This window comes from Haemorhous mexicanus, chromosome 29 (assembly GCF_027477595.1).
Source record: "Haemorhous mexicanus isolate bHaeMex1 chromosome 29, bHaeMex1.pri, whole genome shotgun sequence".
In the NCBI taxonomy this organism is placed as follows: Eukaryota; Metazoa; Chordata; class Aves; order Passeriformes; family Fringillidae; genus Haemorhous; species Haemorhous mexicanus.
Window position 1 is genome coordinate 3,760,904 of NC_082369.1, and position 20,719 is coordinate 3,781,622.

Genomic DNA, 20,719 nt, shown 5'->3' on the forward strand with positions numbered 1-20,719 from the left:
TAATTTTATTAATTTTTATGGTATATATAAATTATATCTATATAATAGTATATATATATTATTATTATCTATAATTTATATATATATATAAAAAAATATAGCAAGTCCTGACTGTTGGGCTTTCCTAAAAAATCTACAGTATGTGTATATGTATATTTTTTTATATATATATATATAAATATATATATATATATATATATATATATATATATATATATATATATACGGTGGATTTTTAAATTATATTTATTATATTAATTTTTATGTTAAATATAAATTATATCTATATAATAGTATATATAATATATATTATTATACATAATTTTATCTATATATCTATATCTATATCTGTATCTATATCTATATAGAGCAAGTCCTGACTGTTGGGCTTTCCTAAAAAATCTACAGTATGTGCATATACATATATATACACACACTGTAGATTTTAAATTATATATAATATATTAATTTTTATTAATTTTATTAATATACTAATTTTATAAATTATATATATAAGTATATTTTTATATATATATTTTATATAAATTAAAAATATTTTTTCAGATATCTATATTTTTTATGTGGGATGTGTTCTATAGGTTTTTGTAGTGTCACATTTGCTAAGTTTATCTGCTGACTCCTGTCTCCCCAGGAGGGTTTTTTCCTTGAGCCCATGTGTCTGTTGGGTCCCTTATAGCATTTTTAAATCCATCTGGTTTATTTAAATTCCATGGAGGACTGGAGGTCCTGGCCAGAGGGAGGAAGCAATTCCCATCCTTGCAAAGGCCACAGTGGGGATCTGGGTGGAGATGATCTATATTGACCTTCTCCTTGTGGAGCAGACCCTCTGGATTTGCTGGTCCTGGATCTGTGTCTCCATCACAAATCCCAGCTCCTGACACCTCTGCTGCTCAATTCTATTCCCCATTGTACAGAGAGACATTTCCAGGCTTCAGGGAAATTCCAATGGATGGCAGATGAGGATAAAATTTTCTGATTTCTTTTACTACAAACAGAAAGGAACCATTTTCCTTTCCCCACTGAACCCACTGGGCTGTAGTTGTTTGCTTTTTCTCAGCACACATCAGGAAAAGGAGTAAATTATCTCATTTTTCCTCTCTCATCCCAGCTGGAACGTGACAGAGCCTCCAGTGACAGCAGCACCTTGTGCTCCCCTGTCCTCTGAGCTTTCCTAACCCTCACCATCTCTCCCAATTTCTGTTCCCAGATGTAACCCATGTCTTTCCTGAGTTCCCAGCCCCTGATCTTGGCAACGTGCTCTTACAAGAAGGTTTCACCTTGAACGACGTGAAAACTCTGCAGGTTCTCTACAGGAGGCACTGTGAGGTGATTGTGTGAATATTCTTTGGGGATGATTTGTAATTGATTTATTAACTGACATGGGACATCACTCAAGTGACCAGCTCTTAGGAAAAGCTGGGAATGCTTCATTTGCCTGCAATTACAACTCAAATATTGAATTTTTTCCCACCTTGTGACCTGGTTTATGTTAAGTTGGTCGCTACAACAGTGCCAATTCTGTTGTTTTTCATGTAAATTATTCCCTGTGGGTGGCAGCCCTCGAGCTGAGTGCTCACCCCGTGGTGTTCTTTGCTGTCAGGCCACTTTGGATGTCGTGGTGCACCTCCAGTTCCACTACATCGAGAAGCTGTGGCAATCCTTCTGGAGTCCCAAGGCACCCCCTAGTGATGGCCCCACTGCTCTGCCCTCCAGGTACTCCCCTGCTTCCCTGCTCCACTTCTTACAGATAATCTCTTTTTAACATGCATGAAGTTTTTTTTAGTCTTTTTGAGCCTAAAGCCTATTTTTCTTCAGTGCCAAGATTTTAGGTAGATGATCTTACAGGTACAAATCTGTGCCCTTCAAATGAAATTTATTGTGGGGAGAAAATCCTCTCTGAGATGTTCAGTCATTGCATTTTGACAGACCAAATAAAAAGAAAAGCAAGCTATAAGATTGTGCATTTGCTATTCCAAAACCCCTGCTGGCATCTGAAAATAAACTAGCAGAAAATCAGCAGAAATGAGTGCTTTGGAGAATTTGGGAGTATTTTCTGCCCTGCAGAGCCATGACAAAGAGAGCTGGAAGTGTTTAATATTGTGAGGCAAAGTTCAGAGCTCTGGGGAAGGGTCTGCTCTGATTGGAGAATTGTGGGGTCACTGAGGCTGGAAAAGCCCTCCAAGAAAAGTCCTGAGGTGTTGGGGCTGGGTTGGACTCGATGATCTTTAAGGTCTCTTCCAACCTGGTCATTCTGGGAATTCTGGGAATTCTCTGAGTCCCTCCATCAACCCAGCACTGCCCTGGTCACCACTCAGCCACGTCCCCAAGTGCCACATCCACTCCTGTTTTGGACACTTCCAGGGATGGTGACTCCACCACAGCCTGCTCCAATGCCTGACCACTCTTTCAGTGAAGAAATTTTCCCTCATATCCAGCCTAAGCCTCCCCTGGGGTGACTTGAGGCTGATTCCTGTCATCCATGTCCCTTGCACCTCCTGCTTTCCCCAGTGATGATTCCCTGCTCAGATTTTAGGGACTCTCTGAGGTTTTAGGGATATCCAGACTGACTCTCTGCCTTGCCTGCCTGCCCAGACCTGTCAGTGCCTCGTGTTTTGAGGCAGATCATTGCAAACAAAGCTGCTTTAATCTTTTCACTCCTGCCTGGCTCGTTGCTGTGCCTCTTCCTCATCCTTTATGCATTGGGAGCTGCTGCCAAGGGAATGGAAATAAGTGAAAACAGAGAAAATTGAAAAAATTCTGAACATTTCTATCACAAATCTGTCCACTCTTACTGAGGCTATAAAGATGAAGGTTTTCTATTCAGAAGAAAAATAGTAAAACGTTGAGTAATAAGGAAAAATCCCTCAAAAATCAGTAGAATATGGCCCTGTAGATGTTGCCCAGGGGATATTTTCCTGCAAGGAGTCACTGCAGCTGTGTTTGCTTGGTTTAAAATCTCATCTTTTTGAGGGAACAGTTCCCAGGCAGATTGCAACACCCCAGGAGCTGTTTCTAGGTACACAGGGGAAACTGGAGGCAGCTTTTCTGCAGGGCTCTCACACCTCTGCCACTAACCCAGAGAGGTAAATAACACATTCCCCCTCCTTCTTAATATATAAATTTAAATGAACCCCAAATATTAGGGAGGTGGCACACTGAAAGCATGAGAAGATGCAGGACATGGATGCACTTCACAGCAGGTTTCCTGACCTGTTTCTCCATGGGGGATTTTCCAGGAGTTATGTCCATGGAGTTCACCACTAAAATTCTGCAGGCTGAGGCTCAAAGCTCCCTTTAGAGCCAAGGCTTGGCTTTAGTGATTTTGATGGGCAAAAAGATCTTTTCCATGGGGAAAGACCCTTCCAAATTCCCAGTTCCCAGCATAATGTGTGGGTGAGCAGCTCTGGCAGTGAATTCAGGTTTCAGCTCTTTCTGCTTGCAGTGTAACAAACATCTTGCTCCTTTATCCATCTACAAAGTGAAATCAATGGAAGCTGGATTGACCCCAGTCAGTTATAGACAATATATTTTGTTCTCATCCATTCAGTCTCCTTCCTTCTGAAAACTTGCAGCATTTGGAGGGGTTAAACACCTTGAAAACTTCTCAATATCAGCTCATCTGCCCCTACAGTGGCTGCAAAGTTTTTGTCCCCAGCGCTGTGGCTCAGGAGGGGGAGAGCAGAGGAGAGAGGAGGGGTGGGAAGGTTTGGGAGCAGCTGGGGCTGTAGGGAGGATCCAGCTGAGCCTTTGCTGGCTGAGATGGCAGTGCTGGAGCTCAGCTCCCACATGAACAGGGGGTGTGAGAGGCTGTGAAGGTAAAAAGGGAAGAGGGGAAGGCAGGCCAAGCACCAGGAGTGTGGACTTGAGGGAAAACTGCTCCAAGCTCTGGCCCCAAGGATAGGGAGGTGCTGGCAGAGACAAGACCTGTACAAGCAGTCAAACATTTCCTTTTGCAAGGCACCCAAACATGGTTTTTTTGCTGGAAATTGGAGTTAGAAATGCAAAGGGAGAGGGAAAACACTGAATGCAAACCTGCTGCTAACTCTGTCTCCTTCCTCCTCCTCCTGCAGTGAAGAGGAACCCGAAGGGACCCTCCCAAAGGACAAACTGATCACCCTGTGCAAGTACGAGCCCATCCTCAAGTGGATGAGGAGCTGTGACCACATCCTGTACCAGGCCCTGGTGGAGATCCTCATCCCTGACGTGCTCAGGCCAGTGCCCAGTGAGTACCCACAGCCCCACCTGAGTCTGATCTCACTCTGGCTACCACTTGCCACAAAGATTTCCACTGTACAAACCCACGTGGAGGTGTTTGTCTTGGCTAAAATATCATGGCAACAGCAGTGTTCCTCCTGCAGCTTTGCCCTGGGGGGATGTTTTGTACCCCCTGGGAATTGCCCTGCCTTTTAGATTTGGTGTGTTGCATTTCACATCTCCTGATTTTGGTCAGGAGTCAGGTGAAAAACAGTTTGGATATGGGAGCTCTTTGGGATGTGGCTCCTTGGAGGTCTTTGTTTGCACAGGACCATCCTGTCCCTGACTGCACTCCTGGAAATTAGGGGTCAACTTTTTGGGAGATTAATAAAGGGGTATTGAGAGTTTTCTGTCTGATTGGGATTCCCAAATCCCTCTGAGGGCTGTCACAAGCTGGGGCACAAGGGTGTCTTTGAAGAGAGAATTTCAATGCTTGAAAAATGCTCAGAAGGGCTATAATTAAGAAAAGGACAAAAGAAAATAAGAATAATTTAAAAAGCATAGAAATGTTTAGGTTGGAAAAGATCTCTAGATCATTAAGTCTAACTGTCATAAGGATAAGAGTAAGATGAGAATAAGAGTAAGAATAAGAATAAGAAAAAGAATGAGAATAAGAGTAAGGATAAGGATAGGAATAAGGATAAGAGTAAGAATTTTTTAAAAATGAAAAAGAAGAAGAAAAAGAATAATAAGAAGAGTTTGAGTAATAATGTCAAATAATTTGGGTGCATCAACCCAGCTGATTTCCTTGATGCTGAGCTGACATCTCAGCTAACCAGACCACAGGCTGGACTTTCCCAGTAGTCCTAAGGTAGGAAATGGTAGCCAGAAATGCCACAGAGCAGCATTTCTGACTCTGCAGCCTTCTTTGCAGGCACGCTGACCCAGGCCATCCGGAACTTTGCCAAGAGCTTGGAAGGGTGGCTGATGAATGCCATGAGTGAATTCCCCCCCCAGGTCGTGCAGACCAAGGTGAGCAGAGATGGGCCCAGTGTGTGTCTGCGTCTTGCAGAAGTTCCTGCTGGGGTTTGGCCACCTGGCCTGGTGCAGTGGTTGATTGTGGAGTGGGAGGAGGGGTGGGGCAGTTCCTTTGTACCAGAAGCTGATGGTGCTCTGTCCCTGGAGCCATTTCTGTGCCCTGAAATTGCAGATAAAGCTTTGTGGGAGAAAATCATGGAGGCACAGAACATCCTGAGCTGGAAGGGACCCACAGAGATCATCACAAACCCCTGGTCCTGCACAGACACCCCAACAATCCTCCCCGAGCATCCCTGGGAGCTCTGTCCAAGCCCTCCTGGAGCTCTGGCAGCCTTGGGGCCGGGACCATTCCCTGTTACCTCTGCCCTGGAATGAGGCTGTCCTCCTGGAAAGCACAGGAGAGAGTGGCATTGCCCCCAGGCTCCTGCTCTCCTAAAGCCAGGGATTCTTGCTGCCTCTTCCCACCTTGCTGGTCTCTGCTGGAGGCAGAGTGGGAAAATCTGGTAGCCTAAAGAGAATAAGTAATGGAATCATAGAATTATTCAGGTTTGGGTCCTTCCACTGCTGTTCTGCCTGATGGAGCATTGTGTGGCCCAGGCAACCAGGGAGATGTAATGGGAGAGATCAGAATCCTTCATTCCCTACAACCCAACCCAAACTGAGCAGACCTAAAGAGACACCACTGGTTCATGATCCATCCACCCTGTGCCCTCAACGTGTTTTGCAAACACCTGTGCCAAGGATTTTCTGAGTTGTTCCAAGTGCCTGGCACAAGGATTAGGTTGGAAATAACCTTTAGGATGATTTGAGTCCAACCACAACCCCAGCACTGCCCAGGCCACCACTAAACCATGTTCCCAAATGCCACCTCCACACGTTTTTGGAACCTTCCATGGTTGGTGACTGCAGCACTGGCCGTGCTGGTGGTGCAGGGCTGGGCAGGGAGCAGAGCATGCCCTGCTGTGGTGGTGTTTGAGGGTCCCCAGGATGAGGAAGAGATGAGAATCTGGACTCCATGTTTCAGAAGGCTGATTTATTATTTTTCGATATATATTATATTAAAAGAAAATTATATACTGAAACTCTACTAAAGAATAGAAGAAAGGAGACATCAGAAAGCTAGAAAGGAATGATAATAAAATTTTGTGATTGACACAGCTGGACTGTGATTGGCCATTAATTAAAAACAATCCACATGAGACCAATCAAAGATGCACCTGTTGGTAAGCCATCTCCAGACCACATTCCACATCCCTCAGATAGTTATTGTTTACATTTCTTTTCTGAGGCTTCTTGTGGGAATCCATAAATCCAGAAGGTTTTGGGAAAGCTGCAAAAGGCAGGCCTCAGAGACAGCAGAACTGTGATCAGAGCTAAGCAGTAGCCATGAGATAGGTCAGCAGAAAAATTATGTAAAATGTAGAAAAGCAAAGCCAAATACAACAATGGTCAATGGTGTATTAACACTTGTCTAGTATAACTCCCTAAGCTACAGAAAAGTTTGTCTAGCAAGATATTAGGAAGTTTTAAGCTGAATAATGGAGCTGTGTGCCTTGTGTTTGAAGGCTCACAAGCAGGTATTGTATTTGAAATAAGCAGGCATTATTTAACCAAAGGTAGGTGTGCTTATGGTGGTTGATAGAATACTGTCAGTGTGCTTTTGCTTTGTGGGATTGGTCAAAAAACTTTTAAAGAGAGTTGTAACATTGAGTTCTTTTGGAGTATGTGAGCTGCTGGCATCTTCCCATTGTCATAGCCATGCAATGAGAGTGATGCTGGAAAATCAAACAGCTCAAGACACGTTCCCAGCAGTCCCGTCCCATTTGTGATTTGTGCACAGCCCCCGGCCAGTGATAGATCCTCAGGAGAAAAATCCTAGCAGAAGGATTCCCATAAAATACGTCAGTGAGCCCCTGCAGCCCCTGTGCTGTGTTGCAGGTGGGGGTGGTGAGTGCCTTTGCCCAGACCCTGCGCAGGTACACGTCCCTGAACCACCTGGCGCAGGCGGCGCGCGCCGTGCTGCAGAACACGTCCCAGATCAACCAGATGCTCAGCGACCTCAACCGCGTGGACTTCGCCAACGTGCAGGTAACCACAGACCCCCCGCTCCTCACTGCCTTGCTTTGGACAGACAGGTGTCTGCTGAGGAAGGCAGGAGCCTCCCCTGAAATGGAAAATGTAAACCTCCTCCCCCCGAATTGCTATAAATTTGAAATTAAGGGGCTCTCAGGCAACAAATATGGGAGCAAGGAATAACAGTTCTTTATTAGGGAAGAAAATAAAAGGATAAAATAAACAATGCAGTGAACTGAAACACTGCCAGAGTCAGAGCACAGCCTGACACCCTGTGGGTCAGGGTGCTGGCAGCAGTCCCACTGGAATTGTGGCTCAGCCCTCCTGCAGTGCCAGGGGTGGTTCTGCTGGAGCAGGGATCCTGGAGAAGGGTGGAGTCTTCCTCTGAAGCTCCAGGGGAAGAGGCAGCTGCTGTTCCTCTGGGAAATCCAGTGGAGAAGCTGTGCTGGTGTTCCAGAACCTCCAGATTATATCTGGGTAGGAATGCCTGGCTCCTCCCTCTGGGCTCACATCTCCCAGTGGGATGCTGTAGCTCTTATCAGCCATGCAGGGACATTCCACAGCCTGTTATCAGCAGGTGTCTGCCCAGAGGGAGGAGTGGGTGTGGAAGAGATAAAGAAAACTGCCCACTTGACAAAAGACAACTGCCATCCAGATGGCAAATAGAATACACATTGCCTTGCAGTCTGGGACACTCACCTGCCCCACACTGGGGCTCCACAGCCAGGCTCTCTGCTGGTAGCCACTGGTCAATCCCCAGTGCTGGAACCCAGCTGAATGAGCTGGGGGTGCTCAGCCTGGAGAAAAGGAGACTCAGGGGTGACCTGATCACTCTCTGCAGTGATATTGGGGTCTCCTCCAGCCAGGTCTCATAAGCTTTTGGAGATCTATTTCACACCCAAGATAGCTCAGCTACCTTAGAAGGTATAAAATCAGCAGGATGGCTTCTGTGGTAGTGTTGGAAACAAAAAGGTTTTAATAAAAGGCAAAATAACAAAACTCTTTACAGAGAAAAACCCAGCCAGGTGCAAGAGGTTCTTGCTCCTAGTAAAACTCCTCACAAAAGCCATTAGTTTATTTGTTCTTTTCTTTTTCCAGTAAGTTGCTCAGGTGGGAGTTTTTGGCTCCTGTCCAGCTGGCTATCTTTAAGTTTGAGGTGACGTCCCCCAGGTCCTGTGAGGTGTCTTTTTTGCTAATTGAGGAGATAAACTTCTGGGCTTTTTTGCTTTCTAAGGAGACAAAGGAGAGTTTTGTCACTGTCAACAGAGGGCACATTCCTACACTACAGCTCCTGGAAGGTGCCTGTGCTCAGCTGGGGCTGGGCTCTTTCCCCAGGCAGCACTGACAGAACCAGAGCACACAGCCTCGAGCTGCACCAAGGGAAATTCAGGTTGCATATCAGGAAAAAGTTTTTACAGAAAGGGTGATAAAGTTCTGGAATGGCTGCCCAGGAGGTGGTGCAGTCCCCATCCCTGGGGGTGTTTAACAAAGCCTGGATCTGGCACTGGGTGCCAGGGTTCAGTTGGGGTGTTGGGGCTGGGTTGGACTCAATGATTGGAGGTCTCTTCCAACCCAGTGATTCTGGAATTGTGTGAATTCTGTGAACAAGGTGATGGGTTTGGTGTTGCTTTGCCAGGTGAATTTTCCACCTCACTGTGGAAAAGGAGCTTCTGTAAAACTCACAGATCATTAAGGCTGGAAAAGACCTCCAAAAGCATCCAGTCCAACCTTCAGCTGAACCTTGCCATGTCCACTCATTTTTTGAACACTTCCAGGGGTGATGACTCCACCACTTCCCTGGGCACCCCATTCCAATGCTTCACCACTTTTCCAGTGAAGAATCAAGTGCTACCAACAATTATGAAGTTCTAAAAATACTGTGGTCCAGCCAGATCAGAAGGGCTGTGATTCAGAGCTGGTTTGCAGCCCTTTCCTGCTAGAAATTAATTCCTGGGTTGGGATACAACACCATGCAGGCCTGGCTTGAGTAACCATGAACCCTTCTTCCAAGTAGGAGCAGGGCATGAGTAACTGTGAGCCCTTCCTCCCGAGCAGGAGCAGGGCATGAGTAACTGTGAGCCCTTCCTCCCGAGCAGGAGCAGGGCATGAGTAACTGTGAGCCCTTCCTCCCGAGCAGGAGCAGGCCTCGTGGGTGTGCCAGTGTGAGGAGGGCATGGTACAGAAGCTGGAGCAGGATTTCAAGCTGACCCTGCAGCAGCAGAGCTCTCTGGACCAGTGGGCCAGCTGGCTGGACAATGTGGTCACTCAAGTGCTGAAGCATCACGAGGGCAGCCCCAGCTTCCCCAAGGCAGCCAGGCAGTTCCTGTTGAAGTGGTCTTTCTACAGGTACATTTTCTTTCTCATTTTGGGGGTTTTTCTGCATCAGGCTTGGGGCATGTCAAGAACTCCTTGAAAAGCCAAGGCCAAGTTCTTTACTCACATTAAACTCTGCTCAACTGTGGTTCTGGTAACCTTTGAGGATAGGGATAAGATACTCCATAAACTAAATTTGTTAAAGCCAAGGCCAAGTTCTTTACTCCCTTTAAACTCTGCTTGACTGTGGTTCTGGTATCCCTTCAGGACAGGGGATAGGATGTTCCATAAACTAAATTCCTTAAACTGCTCTGATACTTTTGGGTCAGAGGCAGAGACAGTGTTGGGTCCCACAGTACCACCAGGGTCCAGAACTCACATCAGCCACAACACAGGTGTAAAACTCAGCCCCAGTTTGTGATTCCTGCCCATTCCCAGCTCCATGGTGATCCGGGACCTCACCCTGCGCAGCGCCGCCAGCTTTGGCTCCTTCCACCTGATCCGCCTGCTCTACGACGAGTACATGTTCTACCTGGTGGAGCATCGTGTGGCCCAGGCAACAGGGGAGACCCCAATTGCTGTCATGGGAGAGGTGAGAGCCCTTCATTCCCTACAGACCAACCCAAAAGAAGCAGCCCCTCAAAAGTCACCGCTGGTTCACAAAGCACACTGCGCCCTCGGCTTGTTTTACAACAAAAATTATTTCTTGAGTTGTTTTGGCACAAGGAAAGAGCTCCTGGAGCATATTCCCGGGAGCTTTGGGGTGGTTGAGCATCATTTGGGCTTTGGAGGCCTGGAGGAGGGAGGGAAAGGATCTCCCCCCTTCTCTGCACCACCTGTGACTGCCAGCCCTGACTTTGGGACTCCTGACAGGGCAAAGTCCATCAAAACCAAGCAAAAATGGTCCAAAAGTTGCTGTCAGCAACTGAACTTCTGCAGGCCTCTGCAAGCTCCAGCATTACAAGCACAGTCAGCCACTCCCTCCAGTTTTGAGGTGAAGAAGAGGATGATGGGGTTGTTTGGGCTGTTTGTGAGGGTTTGGGGTTTTTTTGTTCACAGTAAGTCTGGTGCCTGTTCTGCCTAGCTGAGTTTGGATGTCCTGAGCTGGATGTCCTGCCACATCCAGTTTTTCCCTCTAAAATACAGAGTTAAAAGCCCCAGCTGAACCTGTGACAGCAATGCTGAAACTACTGTGAGGTTAAAACTGAGCCCACGTCCTCAAAACTGATCTCATTGCTCCTTGAAGCTTCCACAGAGCTCATGTAGGGATCCAGGCAAACCAAAGTTGGTTCTACCTTCCCTGCCCTCCCACACTGCTCCAGCTGCAGTGCTGAGTTCCCACTATTCCCTGCAAAACCTCCTCCCTCAGTGGCATTAAAGAACAGGAAAGGCAGAGTCTGGCTCCATCCCTCAGGCTTTTCCTCCATCCAACCCTTGCAATATTCCTGGTCTCCAGGAGGAGGCTGATTCTTCCCAGCAAAGAAGGATGAAGTGTCCTCCCACTCCCACTGAACTTTGCAATTCCCACTCTCCTCAGCTCCTGCCCAGCTTTCCATGACTTTCCAGAATTATTGTTTGCAGCAATTTGGTGTCTCAGACCTCGTCATGGAGAGGGACACCACAGCTCCAGAGCCAAGGAGCTCTCTGCTTCCACTTGGCACCACGGCCTGGATGCCAAACTCTCAGACATCACTGCAAAGGCTTTGCAGGGAGGTGAAATGCCAGGAGAGGGGAAATGCCTGACAGGTGGAAAGGGCTGGAGAAAAGGCACCACTTTTACCTGTAGCAGCACCTGGGAGATGGCAAAATTTCCATTCTTTCATTCTCCCTTAATTCCAGAGCTAAATCCTGCCCTGGATTGTTGAGTGTGGTGTTTGCCCAGAGGTTTAAATGGCAACAAAAGGCTTTTCCCCCAAAAGCTGTGGTTGGTTTCATTTCTGCTCACCACCACCAGCGCCGATGCTCACAGTCTCTCCTGGCTGGCTGAAATTGTCTGGCACCTCAGCTCCCCAAAGCCCCACTGACCCCAGAACTCCTTTTTCTTTCAGTTTGGTGACCTCACATCCCTGTCCCCGACACTGCTGGACAAAGGTACCTGCCCTCCCTGCCGGGGAGCTCTGCAGCTCAGGGTGGGATGGTTTGGGAGGGCTGGGGACCCTGGTGCTGCCTCTTGCAGCCTGCTCTGCTGGCAGGCAGCTCCGTGTGCCCCGGGCCCCGCTCTGAGCCCTGTCCTTTGCAGATGACATCAGCGAGCTGGGCACCGAGGGGGATCCGGGGGAGCCGCTGGTGAAACGGGAGCGCAGCGAGCCCGGCCACTCCCTGCAGGACATCTGACACCTGGGCTGGACCTGGCCACCTCCTGCAGGACATCTGACACCTGGGCTGGACCTGGCCACCCCCTGCAGGACATCTGACACCTGGGCTGGACCGAGCCATCCATCCGGAGCCAGGCGGGGCGTGCCAAGCCCGCCCCCCCCCGGATCTGCGTTATTATAGTGCCTCTTAGTTTCTCTTGATGTTTACTTGTGTTTGAGGATGGGCTGAGCTGGTTTGGCTGCCAGTGTCCCTCCAGAGGGGAGGGAGAAGCTCCAGAGTCTGCTCCCAAGGGATGGAGGGCTCTGTGGTCAGCAGCAGGTGGGATGTGCCTGGCTGGAGGAGCTGTCCTGGCTCTCCAGCTGAGATCGAGGCTTTCTCTGTCAGGGAAGGTGCTTTGGGTTCCTTCCCCTCGTCTCAGACTTCACTGTGATACAAACTTGAACCAATCAGTGCCCAAGAAGAAGGAGAAATACCCGGCCCTTCTCCTGCAGCCTTTCCAGACAAATTGTCCTGGCTCGGGCTTTGCCAAATCTCTTGCACGGGGAGCTCGGGGCAGTTGGTGTCCCTTGTCCCCCTGGGGACAGGCTCCAGGCTGCACATCCCGACGGACACAGGCGTGCTCTGGGACTATGGGATGAGCATTCCCACCTGCTTCCATGGCTCCCCAGCTTGGCACTTCACCCCAATGCTCCTGGGATGCCATCAGGCCAACTCAAGATACCAAAGGACTCCGAGGCGGTGGCAGCTGGAGGCAGAGCGTGCCCGTTGTCCCACGTGCCATGATTGCTGGGGGCAATCCCGTGGTGATCCCATGGTGATCCCGTGGTGATCCTGTGGCAATTCTATGGTGACCCCATAGCAATCCCAGGATGATTCCATGGCAATCCCGTGTTGATCCCCTGGTGATCCCATGGCAGTCCTGGGATGATCCCTTGGTGATCCCATGGCAGTCTTGTGATGATCCCGTGGCAATCCCATGGCAGTCCTGTGATAATTCCATGGCAATCCCATGGTGATCCAGTGGCAATCCCGTGGCAATTCTGTGGCTGACCCCATGGCAATCCCCATCCTCCACGGTGCCCGGGCAGACAGGAACAGGTCCCACATCCTGGGGTTTGTGAAATTCCCACCCTGGGTCCTGCTCTGAGGTTGAAGGGGGGTTTGGAGCAAGGGTGAGGGGGTGACTGCAGTGCCTTAGGGGGGCCTTGTTCCCATTTCCCTGCTCCAGGGGAGCCAGCAGAGCTCACTCTGGCCCAGCACAGCTCAGCCTGGCCCAGCACGGCTCAGCCTGGCCTAGCAGAGCTCAGCCTGGCCCAGCAGAGCTCAGCCTGGCCTAGCAGGGCTCAGCCTGGCCCAGCACAGCTCAGCCTGGCCCAGCACAGCTCAGCCTGGCCCAGCACAGCTCAACCTGGCCAGCAGAGCTCAGCCTGGCCCAGCAGAGCTCAGCCTGGCCCAGCACGGCTCAGCCTGGCCCAGCAGAGCTCAGCCTGGCCCAGCACGGCTCAGCCTGGCCCAGCAGAGCTCAGCCTGGCCCAGCACGGCTCAGCCTGGCCTAGCACGGCTCAGCCTGGCCCAGCACAGCTCAGCCTGGCCCAGCAGAGCTCACCCTGGCCCAGCAGAGCTCAGCCTGGCCCAGCACAGCTCAGCCTGGCCTAGCAGAGCTCAGCCTGGCCTAGCAGGGCTCAGCCTGGCCCAGCACAGCTCAGCCTGGCCCAGCAGAGCTCAGCCTGGCCCAGCAGAGCTCAGCCTGGCCCAGCACAGCTCAGCCTGGCCCAGCAGAGCTCAGCCTGGCCCAGCACGGCTCAGCCTGGCCCAGCAGAGCTCAGCCTGGCCCAGCACGGCTCAGCCTGGCCCAGCAGAGCTCAGCCTGGCCCAGCAGAGCTCAGCCTGGCCCAGCACGGCTCAGCCTGGCCCAGCACAGCTCAGCCTGGCCTAGCACAGCTCACCCTGGCCCAGCAGAGCTCAGCCTGGCCCAGCACGGCTCAGCCTGGCCCAGCATGGCTCAGCCTGGCCCAGCACGGCTCAGCCTGGCCCAGCACGGCTCAGCCTGGCCCAGCAGAGCTCAGCCTGGCCCAGCACAGCTCAGCTTGGCTAGCAGAGCTCAGCCTGGCCCAGCACGGCTCAGCCTGGCCAGCACAGCTCAGCCTGGCCCAGCACGGCTCAGCCTGGCCCAGCACAGCTCAGCCTGGCCCAGCACGGCTCAGCCTGGCCCAGCAGAGCTCAGCCTGGCCCAGCAGAGCTCAGCCTGGCCCAGCAGAGCTCAGCCTGGCCCAGCATGGCTCACCCTGGCCCAGCAGAGCTCAGCCTGGCCAGCAGAGCTCAGCCTGGCCCAGCACGGCTCAGCCTGGCCCAGCACGGCTCAGCCTGGCCCAGCACGGCTCACCCTGGCCCAGCACGGCTCAGCCTGGCCCAGCAGAGCTCAGCCTGGCCCAGCACGGCTCAGCCTGGCCCAGCAGAGCTCAGCCTGGCCCAGCACGGCTCAGCCTGGCCCAGCACGGCTCAGCCTGGCCCAGCAGCCCACCCCAGGTAGGGAGGGGCTGGCACAGATCCCCAGCCCTCCCCTGGCATTTCCCTCTCTGGATTCCTTTGCCTTTTCCTGTGGCTCCCGTGGGGCTGAGCTGGGGGGCTCTGCAGGGTTTGTCCCCCTTGTGCTGTGGGTCTCTGCTGACATGGGTTGCCCTGGGTGCTGTGGGCTCCAGGGCAGAGGAGGGGGATCTGTAAAACAAAGCCCTGGGGCAAATGTCTCTGTGAATAAAGGCCGTGTCATAAATAGCTTTTATTATTATTATTATTATTATTATTATTATGGTTTCTGATGCTGCAGTGTTTGGTGTGAGCTTTTCCAGGGGTCTCGTGTGCATTGCCTAGCAGAGTATCTTCTACCCAGATTTCTGATTTTCTCGTTCCCAGTGGCACTAAGGCAGCTGTGCCACTGTCAAACACATTGAAATCAGAGTGTGTGCAGTGGCACATCCTTCCTCTGTCCCAAGCTGTCGTGCCAGGGTGGTGTTTGTCTGCCAATGTCTCACATGGAGGTGGCAGGAGAGAAGTGAGAGAGGCAGATTTAAATGTACACAACCGTGAAGACTCCCTGGGTCAGAGTCCACACTTGGGATCCTGCTGATGAGATAAGAGAGTCTAAAAAAACAACTGAGCAACCAAATCTAACTGCCCTGCTGCCACTGAGGGCCACAGAAAGTTCAGCTCTTCCTCTGAGGGAAGCCAGCGTGCAGAGGAGATGCTCTGGAGCCCTGCAGCAGCACCCAAACCCCCTCCACAGAATTCCCAGCTCAAGCTGAACAGCAATAAATGTGTATCCAGTGCTCAGGCCTGCACAAGGAGTGTCGTGGTGCCATTTCTTCTGTGACCCCTGAGAGGTGCCAGGAGGTGCTGCAGCAGCCTGGGGGGATGCAGGAGCTGCCCAGGGGGATTAAAGCAGTTCAGGGCAGGGGCCTGGGGTCTGCAGGAGGCAGATTCCCCCTGGAGCAGCAGCTGGTGTGTCAGATAACCCAGAGGGGAGGAGAGGCTGGAGGATCAGACTGAGCACAGGGCCACAGGAGGATTTTCTAATTAAGCTTCCAGACTAATTGAGAGGATGGGGGCAGTGAGGATGGGAGGGATGTGACAAGGGCAGGGTCATTCCTGCTCTGTCCCTCGGGAAGGTTCAGCCTCAGCCTCTGTGCCTTGCTCCACTCTCCCTCTGGATTAGGCCCAGTCTGGCTGCACCAGACAGAGCCTCTTCCTTGGGGAATCTCAGCTCTGGAAGCAGGAGATTATTTCCTCCAGGGGAGCTGGGCAGCACCTCCTGACCCTGAGAAAATCTGCCTCTAACCACAAAGCAAACACAGCTCAAAATCCTCCTGTCAGCACCTCCACCCCCATCCTCAGCCTGCCTCTGGCCCCACCACCCCTCCCAGATGGGCAAATCCTGCAGAGGTTTCAGCACAAGCATCCCAGGATTTTGTGTTCCACCCCTTCCCAGGCAGCAGGAGGTGGCAGGAGGAGGGGAGGTGCCACCAAACCCCGGGAAATCAGAGGGGTAGAACATTCCAGAAGCAGCTGGACATTGCCAGTCCCTGTGGCTCATCCCAGAAGGGCAACCCTGGAGCTGGGCAGGGTGACACAGCCCAGGGAGTGCCCAAGGGGACACTGCAGGGCCACCAGCCTGGGAGGTGCTGCTGCTCTGGGGACAGCCAGGACATCCTGGAATACCTGGCACAAGGAAAGAGCTCCTGGAGCATCTTCCCTGGAACTTTGGGGTGGTTGAGCATCATTTGGGCTTTGGAGGCCTGGAGGAGGGAGGGAAAGGATCTCCCCCCTTCTCTGCACCACCTGTGACTGCCAGCCCTGACTTTGGGACTCCTGACAGGGCAAAGTCCATCAAAACCAAGCAAAAATGGTCCAAAAGTTGCTGTCAGCAACTGAACTTCTGCAGGCCTCTGCAAGCTCCAGCATTGCCTGCACAGCTGGGCAGGGTGACACAGCCCAGGGGGCAGGGGACACTGCAGGGCCACAGCCTGGGGGGTGCTGCTGCTTTGGGGACAGCCAGGACACCCTGGAGAGCTCCAGTCTGTGTGTGGCTGCTGGGATGTGAGGCTGGGATGGGCCCTGGACTCACCCCCTGTGTGTCCTCTTGGGAATGTGTCCCTTGGCTGGGGTGGCTTCAGGTTCATGGTCTGGCACTCCTGGATTGTCCCCACAGTGTCACAGAACAAGCCCCACATCTAGGAAGCCTCTGGGACAGGGACTTGGGAAGGGAAATGAGATGAAGTTCTCAAAATGAGCCAACACAAAAATACAGATTTGAAAACAGGAACCAAAGCCACCTTCTGTTGTTTGCTTGCAACTTCTCCCATCATTTGTTCTGCAACAGCATCTTCCCCGTGCAGCCCTTGGCCTGTCCACGTGGCCACAGGAACATCAGGGGGGCTCCCAACATCAGCACTTGCAGCTTCTCTCCAGCCCCACAGCCCCCTGCCCTGGCATTGTCCCCAGCCCAGTGTCACCCCCCACCTGCCCCAGCCCCCCTCCCCTTCCCCCTGCTGCCCAGCACGGGGCTCAGCCCGTGGGGATGGTTCATTGCAGACCCTTCCCCTCCTGCCCTGGAGGGAAGAGCCTTTCCCTGCTGTCCTGGCAGCACTCAGAGCCCACAGGATTGATTGGGAGCCCAAAGGATTTGAGAGCCCAAAGGATTCCCTGGACAGAGGCTTCCCTCCCCTCCACGTGGCTGTCACTGCCCCTGCACAAGGCAGGGAAACCGAGGCACAGACAGAGGCCTTGTGCTGCAATTCACTGTCCCCCTGGCTACCAGAGGGGACAGGTTCTGCAGGCCCTGCCCTGCCTGGGCCCTGGCCTGGCTCTGCAGAGGAGGCAGGAGGAGCCTGGCTAATCCCAGGGCTCAGCTGGGGCAGTTTAACCACAAGCAGGTTTCACCTGGAGCAGGCAGTGTGGGGGCAGGTCCACAACCACCCCTGCAGCTCCTCCAGGCTGTGTTTATAAACCCACACCCCCTCACCCACAGGGCCTTCTCTCTCTTTCCTTTTTTTTTTTTTCCCCCTTTTTTTTTTCCTTTTTTTTCTTTTTTTTTTTTTTTTTTTTTTTTTTTTTGCCTTTGTGTTTTGGGAGCTGAGGGGCATTTGGGAGCTGCTGCCTCGGGGTGTTTGGGATGTTCAGCTAGAGCTTAGAACTTCTTCCCAGTGCTACCAAGCAGGTAAAGACACAACCATCAACCATCCCCTCCTGCAGTGCCCCTGCCCTGGGCTGGCTGGGGTGTCCCAGCACCGTCCTTCTTTTCCGTGTCACATCCCAGGTGAAGGGACAATGTCCTCACGTGGCTCTGGAGTGCCCTTGGGGCTCGATTCCCAGCTCAGCTGCAGCCCCCCAGTGCCTGCACCAAGGAATTCCCTCCTGGCACAGCCTTTCCCTCCCCGCTGGAGCTGCTCCCTCGCCCTGCTCGGCCAGGAGGACCTCGTGGAGAGCTGCCCCGGGTACGTGCCAGGGGCTGAGCCTGGCCTTGCATGCTTGTCCTCAAGGGACATGTCCCTTGTCTGGGATGGGTTTGATCCAGCCTGGGAGGCTCCTGAGGCTGGGCTGGGGCTGTTCCCCATACCCTGGGCAAGGCTGGTGGGCAAGGCTGGAGTCATTGCCTGTACCCTGGGCAAGGCTGGGGCTGTTCCCTGTGCCCAAGCCTGGGGAAATCAGAGGGGTAGAACATTCCAGAAGCAGCTGGGGCTGTTCCCCGTGCCCAGGGCAAGGCTGGGGCTGTCCCCTGGTGTCTCTGCTGTCCCAGCACGGTGGCCTGGGCAGCAGCTGACCCCTGTGTCCCCTCTGCTGTGCCAGGAGCTCCTGTGAGCTGGGGGTGGGCGTGCTGGAGCGCTCCTGCCCGGGCCCCGACCCGCAGCTGGTGCGCAGGATCGTGGCCCAGGTGGAGTTCTACCTGTCTGATGAGAACCTGGCCAGGGACGCCTTCCTGCTCAAACATGTGCAGAAGAACAAGATGGGCTTTGTCAGCATCAAACTGCTGACATCCTTCAAGAAGGTGAGTCCTGGGAGTGCGGGGCTGCCTCCTGTGGGGTGTGTGGGGAGCTCTGGGCTGTGTCCTGGGGCTGCAGCTCGCTGCCCTCAGGGCCCAGGGGAGCAGGGAAAGCTCCTCAAATCACCCCCAGGGTTGGAGTCACCTCTTCTACCCATGGACTGCTTTGGAAGTGATCATCCCTTAACCAAAAAAACCCCAGGGAAGTGCTGGTGGTGTGGCTTAGGGGGAAGTTGTGGTTCCTTGCAAGAGCCTGGGGGACTCTGGGTCTGTCTGCAGATCCCAGAGCCGCTCTCACAGAAGGGGCTACTGTGACAGATGGGGTCACAGCCTGCCTGGAGGGGGGGGTTTAGGATCCCCTGCCTCTGTGGGGGATGCAGAGTGATGGGGATTCCACCCTCTGTGCCCAGGTGAAATACCTGACCCGGGACTGGCGCCTCACGGTCTATGCCCTCAAGTTCTCGGCGCTGCTGGAGGTGAACAAGGAGGGCACCAAAGTCAGGCGGCGCCTCCCCATCCCCGAGTACCTGCTGAGCGTCCCCCCCAGCAAGCTGCTGCTGGCCTGGGAGCTGCAGCCGCGGGAGCAGGACCTGCCCCTGCAGAAAAACTTCCTGGACACCATCACGAGGATGTTCAGCCCCTTCGGCGCCATCGCCTCCATCCGCTTGCTGCGGCCGGGCCGCAAGCTGCCCTCGGACGTGCGCCGGTACTCGGCGCGGTTCCCCGAGCTGCTGAGCCGCTGCTGTGCCCTGGTGGAGTACGAGAGCCTGGAGAGCGCCCGCAGCGCCGCCGACAGCCTCGGGCAGCGCGACTGGCACGGCATCAGGGTGCTGCGGCTCTGCGGGAAGGGCGGCAAGAAGAAATCCGCCGAGGAGAGGGCGGCCTGGAAGGTGCCGCCGGCGGCTCTGACCTTCCCCCGCAGCCCCGAGGGTTCCCTGCCCATCGCTCCCGAGCCCGATGATGCCTCAGGGTCGCTGTCCCTCCTCCTGAACCAGGACCTGCTGGCACCGACCTGGCCTGGCGGCGACTTCACGCCGGGAAATTCCAGCGCCTTCCCCGGCTCGTTCCTCCCTCCTCTCGGGATGGGCACCGAGAGCAGCCCGGGGAGTGCGGCGGGGTCCTGGACACCCTGGGGCAGCTTTCCCAGAGCTCTCCCCGGCGGTGCCCAGGGGGTGTCCGAGCCCCTCAGCCTGTGGCACGGGGTCCTGCGCCTGCCCGGCAGCCCCGAGGGCACCGAGAGCTTCGGGAGAGAAGAGCTCGCCCTGCGGCGCTGAGGCTTCTTCAGATTCAGGGCTAGGGGTTGTCATTTTCTTTTTTTCCCCTTCTTCTTTCGAGAGGAAGACTTTGCTATGGTCCTGCGAGCTGTGGGCAGGGGCAGTGCAGCTGAGCCAGGGGACAGAAGTTTTGGGGCACGGGCGATGCTCGAGGCAGACGCTGAGCAGCAGCAGGAGCTGTGCTGTGCTCATGCTAGTGAGATTGTGCTTGCTCAGGGCCCAGAGCTGGGTTTGGGGTCCAGGTTTTGGATGAGAAATAGATAATAAAGAGAGATGAAGTTTCCAGGCACTCTCTGGTTGATGCTGTGATTTTTTTTCTTTTTTTTTTTTAATTGTTTTTTTTCCCCTCATCTTTCCAGGTCTTGCTGCTGCCTGAGGTGCAGCCAGACAAGGGCAGGAGGGTCCCTGCCTCCTTTGCTGTCCGTGGGCTGGTGGGGACACTGAGGGGTGCCCAGGCTGGCTGAGCCTGAGAGAGACAAGTGATGGCTGTGGTTCCTCCTGGCTGTTGGCTGCTCAAGGCTCTCTGGCACTTCTCAGGATGGAATGTGGGGGCTTCCTGTGTCCCCCCTGCTCCCACAGCCTCCCCAGCTCCTCTGGGAAAGGGTTTAGGGAGGCTACAGTGGCTCTCAGGGTGTGCCAGTGCAAGTGCCCTTGGGCTGTGCCCGGAGCTGGGATGTGGTGGGATGAGTCCCACCCCTGCAGGGGTCACAGCTCATGGGAGGAGAGTTTTGAGGGCAGTCCCTGCAGTCAGGGGATGGAAAACAAAGAAGGTGTGGGTCCTGGTGCCCATGGCCCAGCCAGAGCCCTGGCACAGAGGAGTTCCACAGGTAGTGAGGAGAATTCTCTGGATCAGGAATTCCTTGTCCTTGTGGTGAATTTCATCCCCCAGACCCCAGCTGGGAATGGCCTCTTGCTGGGGCAAGCAGGTCTGGGAAATTCCAGAGAGAAATGCTTGTCA

General features: G+C 53.2%; 2 protein-coding genes across 5 annotated transcripts in view; both read left to right on the forward strand.

Annotated features, from left to right (window-relative positions):
* The window catches only part of RFX2 (regulatory factor X2), an 83,685-nt gene extending 70,455 nt beyond the window's left edge, over nt 1-13,230 (forward strand). For 2 of the 4 annotated variants that reach the window (XM_059869939.1, XM_059869940.1), the window contains exons 10-18: nt 1,229-1,347; nt 1,622-1,734; nt 4,092-4,243; nt 5,150-5,247; nt 7,192-7,341; nt 9,464-9,672; nt 10,078-10,231; nt 11,688-11,730; nt 11,879-13,230. In XM_059869939.1, the coding sequence (XP_059725922.1) occupies nt 1,229-1,347; nt 1,622-1,734; nt 4,092-4,243; nt 5,150-5,247; nt 7,192-7,341; nt 9,464-9,672; nt 10,078-10,231; nt 11,688-11,730; nt 11,879-11,973 (1,133 nt within the window). In that variant the 3' untranslated portion in view covers nt 11,974-13,230. The remainder of the gene's footprint in view (nt 1-1,228; nt 1,348-1,621; nt 1,735-4,091; nt 4,244-5,149; nt 5,248-7,191; nt 7,342-9,463; nt 9,673-10,077; nt 10,232-11,687; nt 11,731-11,878) is intronic. The other 2 variants (XM_059869941.1, XM_059869942.1) reach the window with 1 other exon arrangement.
* Nucleotides 13,231-17,775: 4,545 nt separating this feature from the next.
* LOC132339534 (la-related protein 6-like) lies at nt 17,776-20,050 on the forward strand. The gene is made up of 3 exons (XM_059869840.1): nt 17,776-17,942; nt 18,295-18,493; nt 18,898-20,050. The coding sequence occupies exons 1-3, from the start codon at nt 17,776-17,778 to the stop codon at nt 19,759-19,761; spliced, it is 1,230 nt and encodes a 409-aa protein (XP_059725823.1). The 3' UTR covers nt 19,762-20,050.
* Nucleotides 20,051-20,719: the final 669 nt, after the last annotated feature.

Excerpts from the sequence above, each read along its gene's own strand:
- LOC132339534 (XM_059869840.1), top strand. The coding sequence starts at position 17,776 with ATGTCCTCACGTGGCTCTGGAGTGCCCTTGGGGCTCGATTCCCAGCTC. Across the intron at positions 17,943-18,294 it reads CTCGTGGAGAGCTGCCCCGG|GAGCTCCTGTGAGCTGGGGG; the intron begins GTACGTGCCAGG and ends CTGCTGTGCCAG. Across the intron at positions 18,494-18,897 it reads TGCTGACATCCTTCAAGAAG|GTGAAATACCTGACCCGGGA; the intron begins GTGAGTCCTGGG and ends CTCTGTGCCCAG.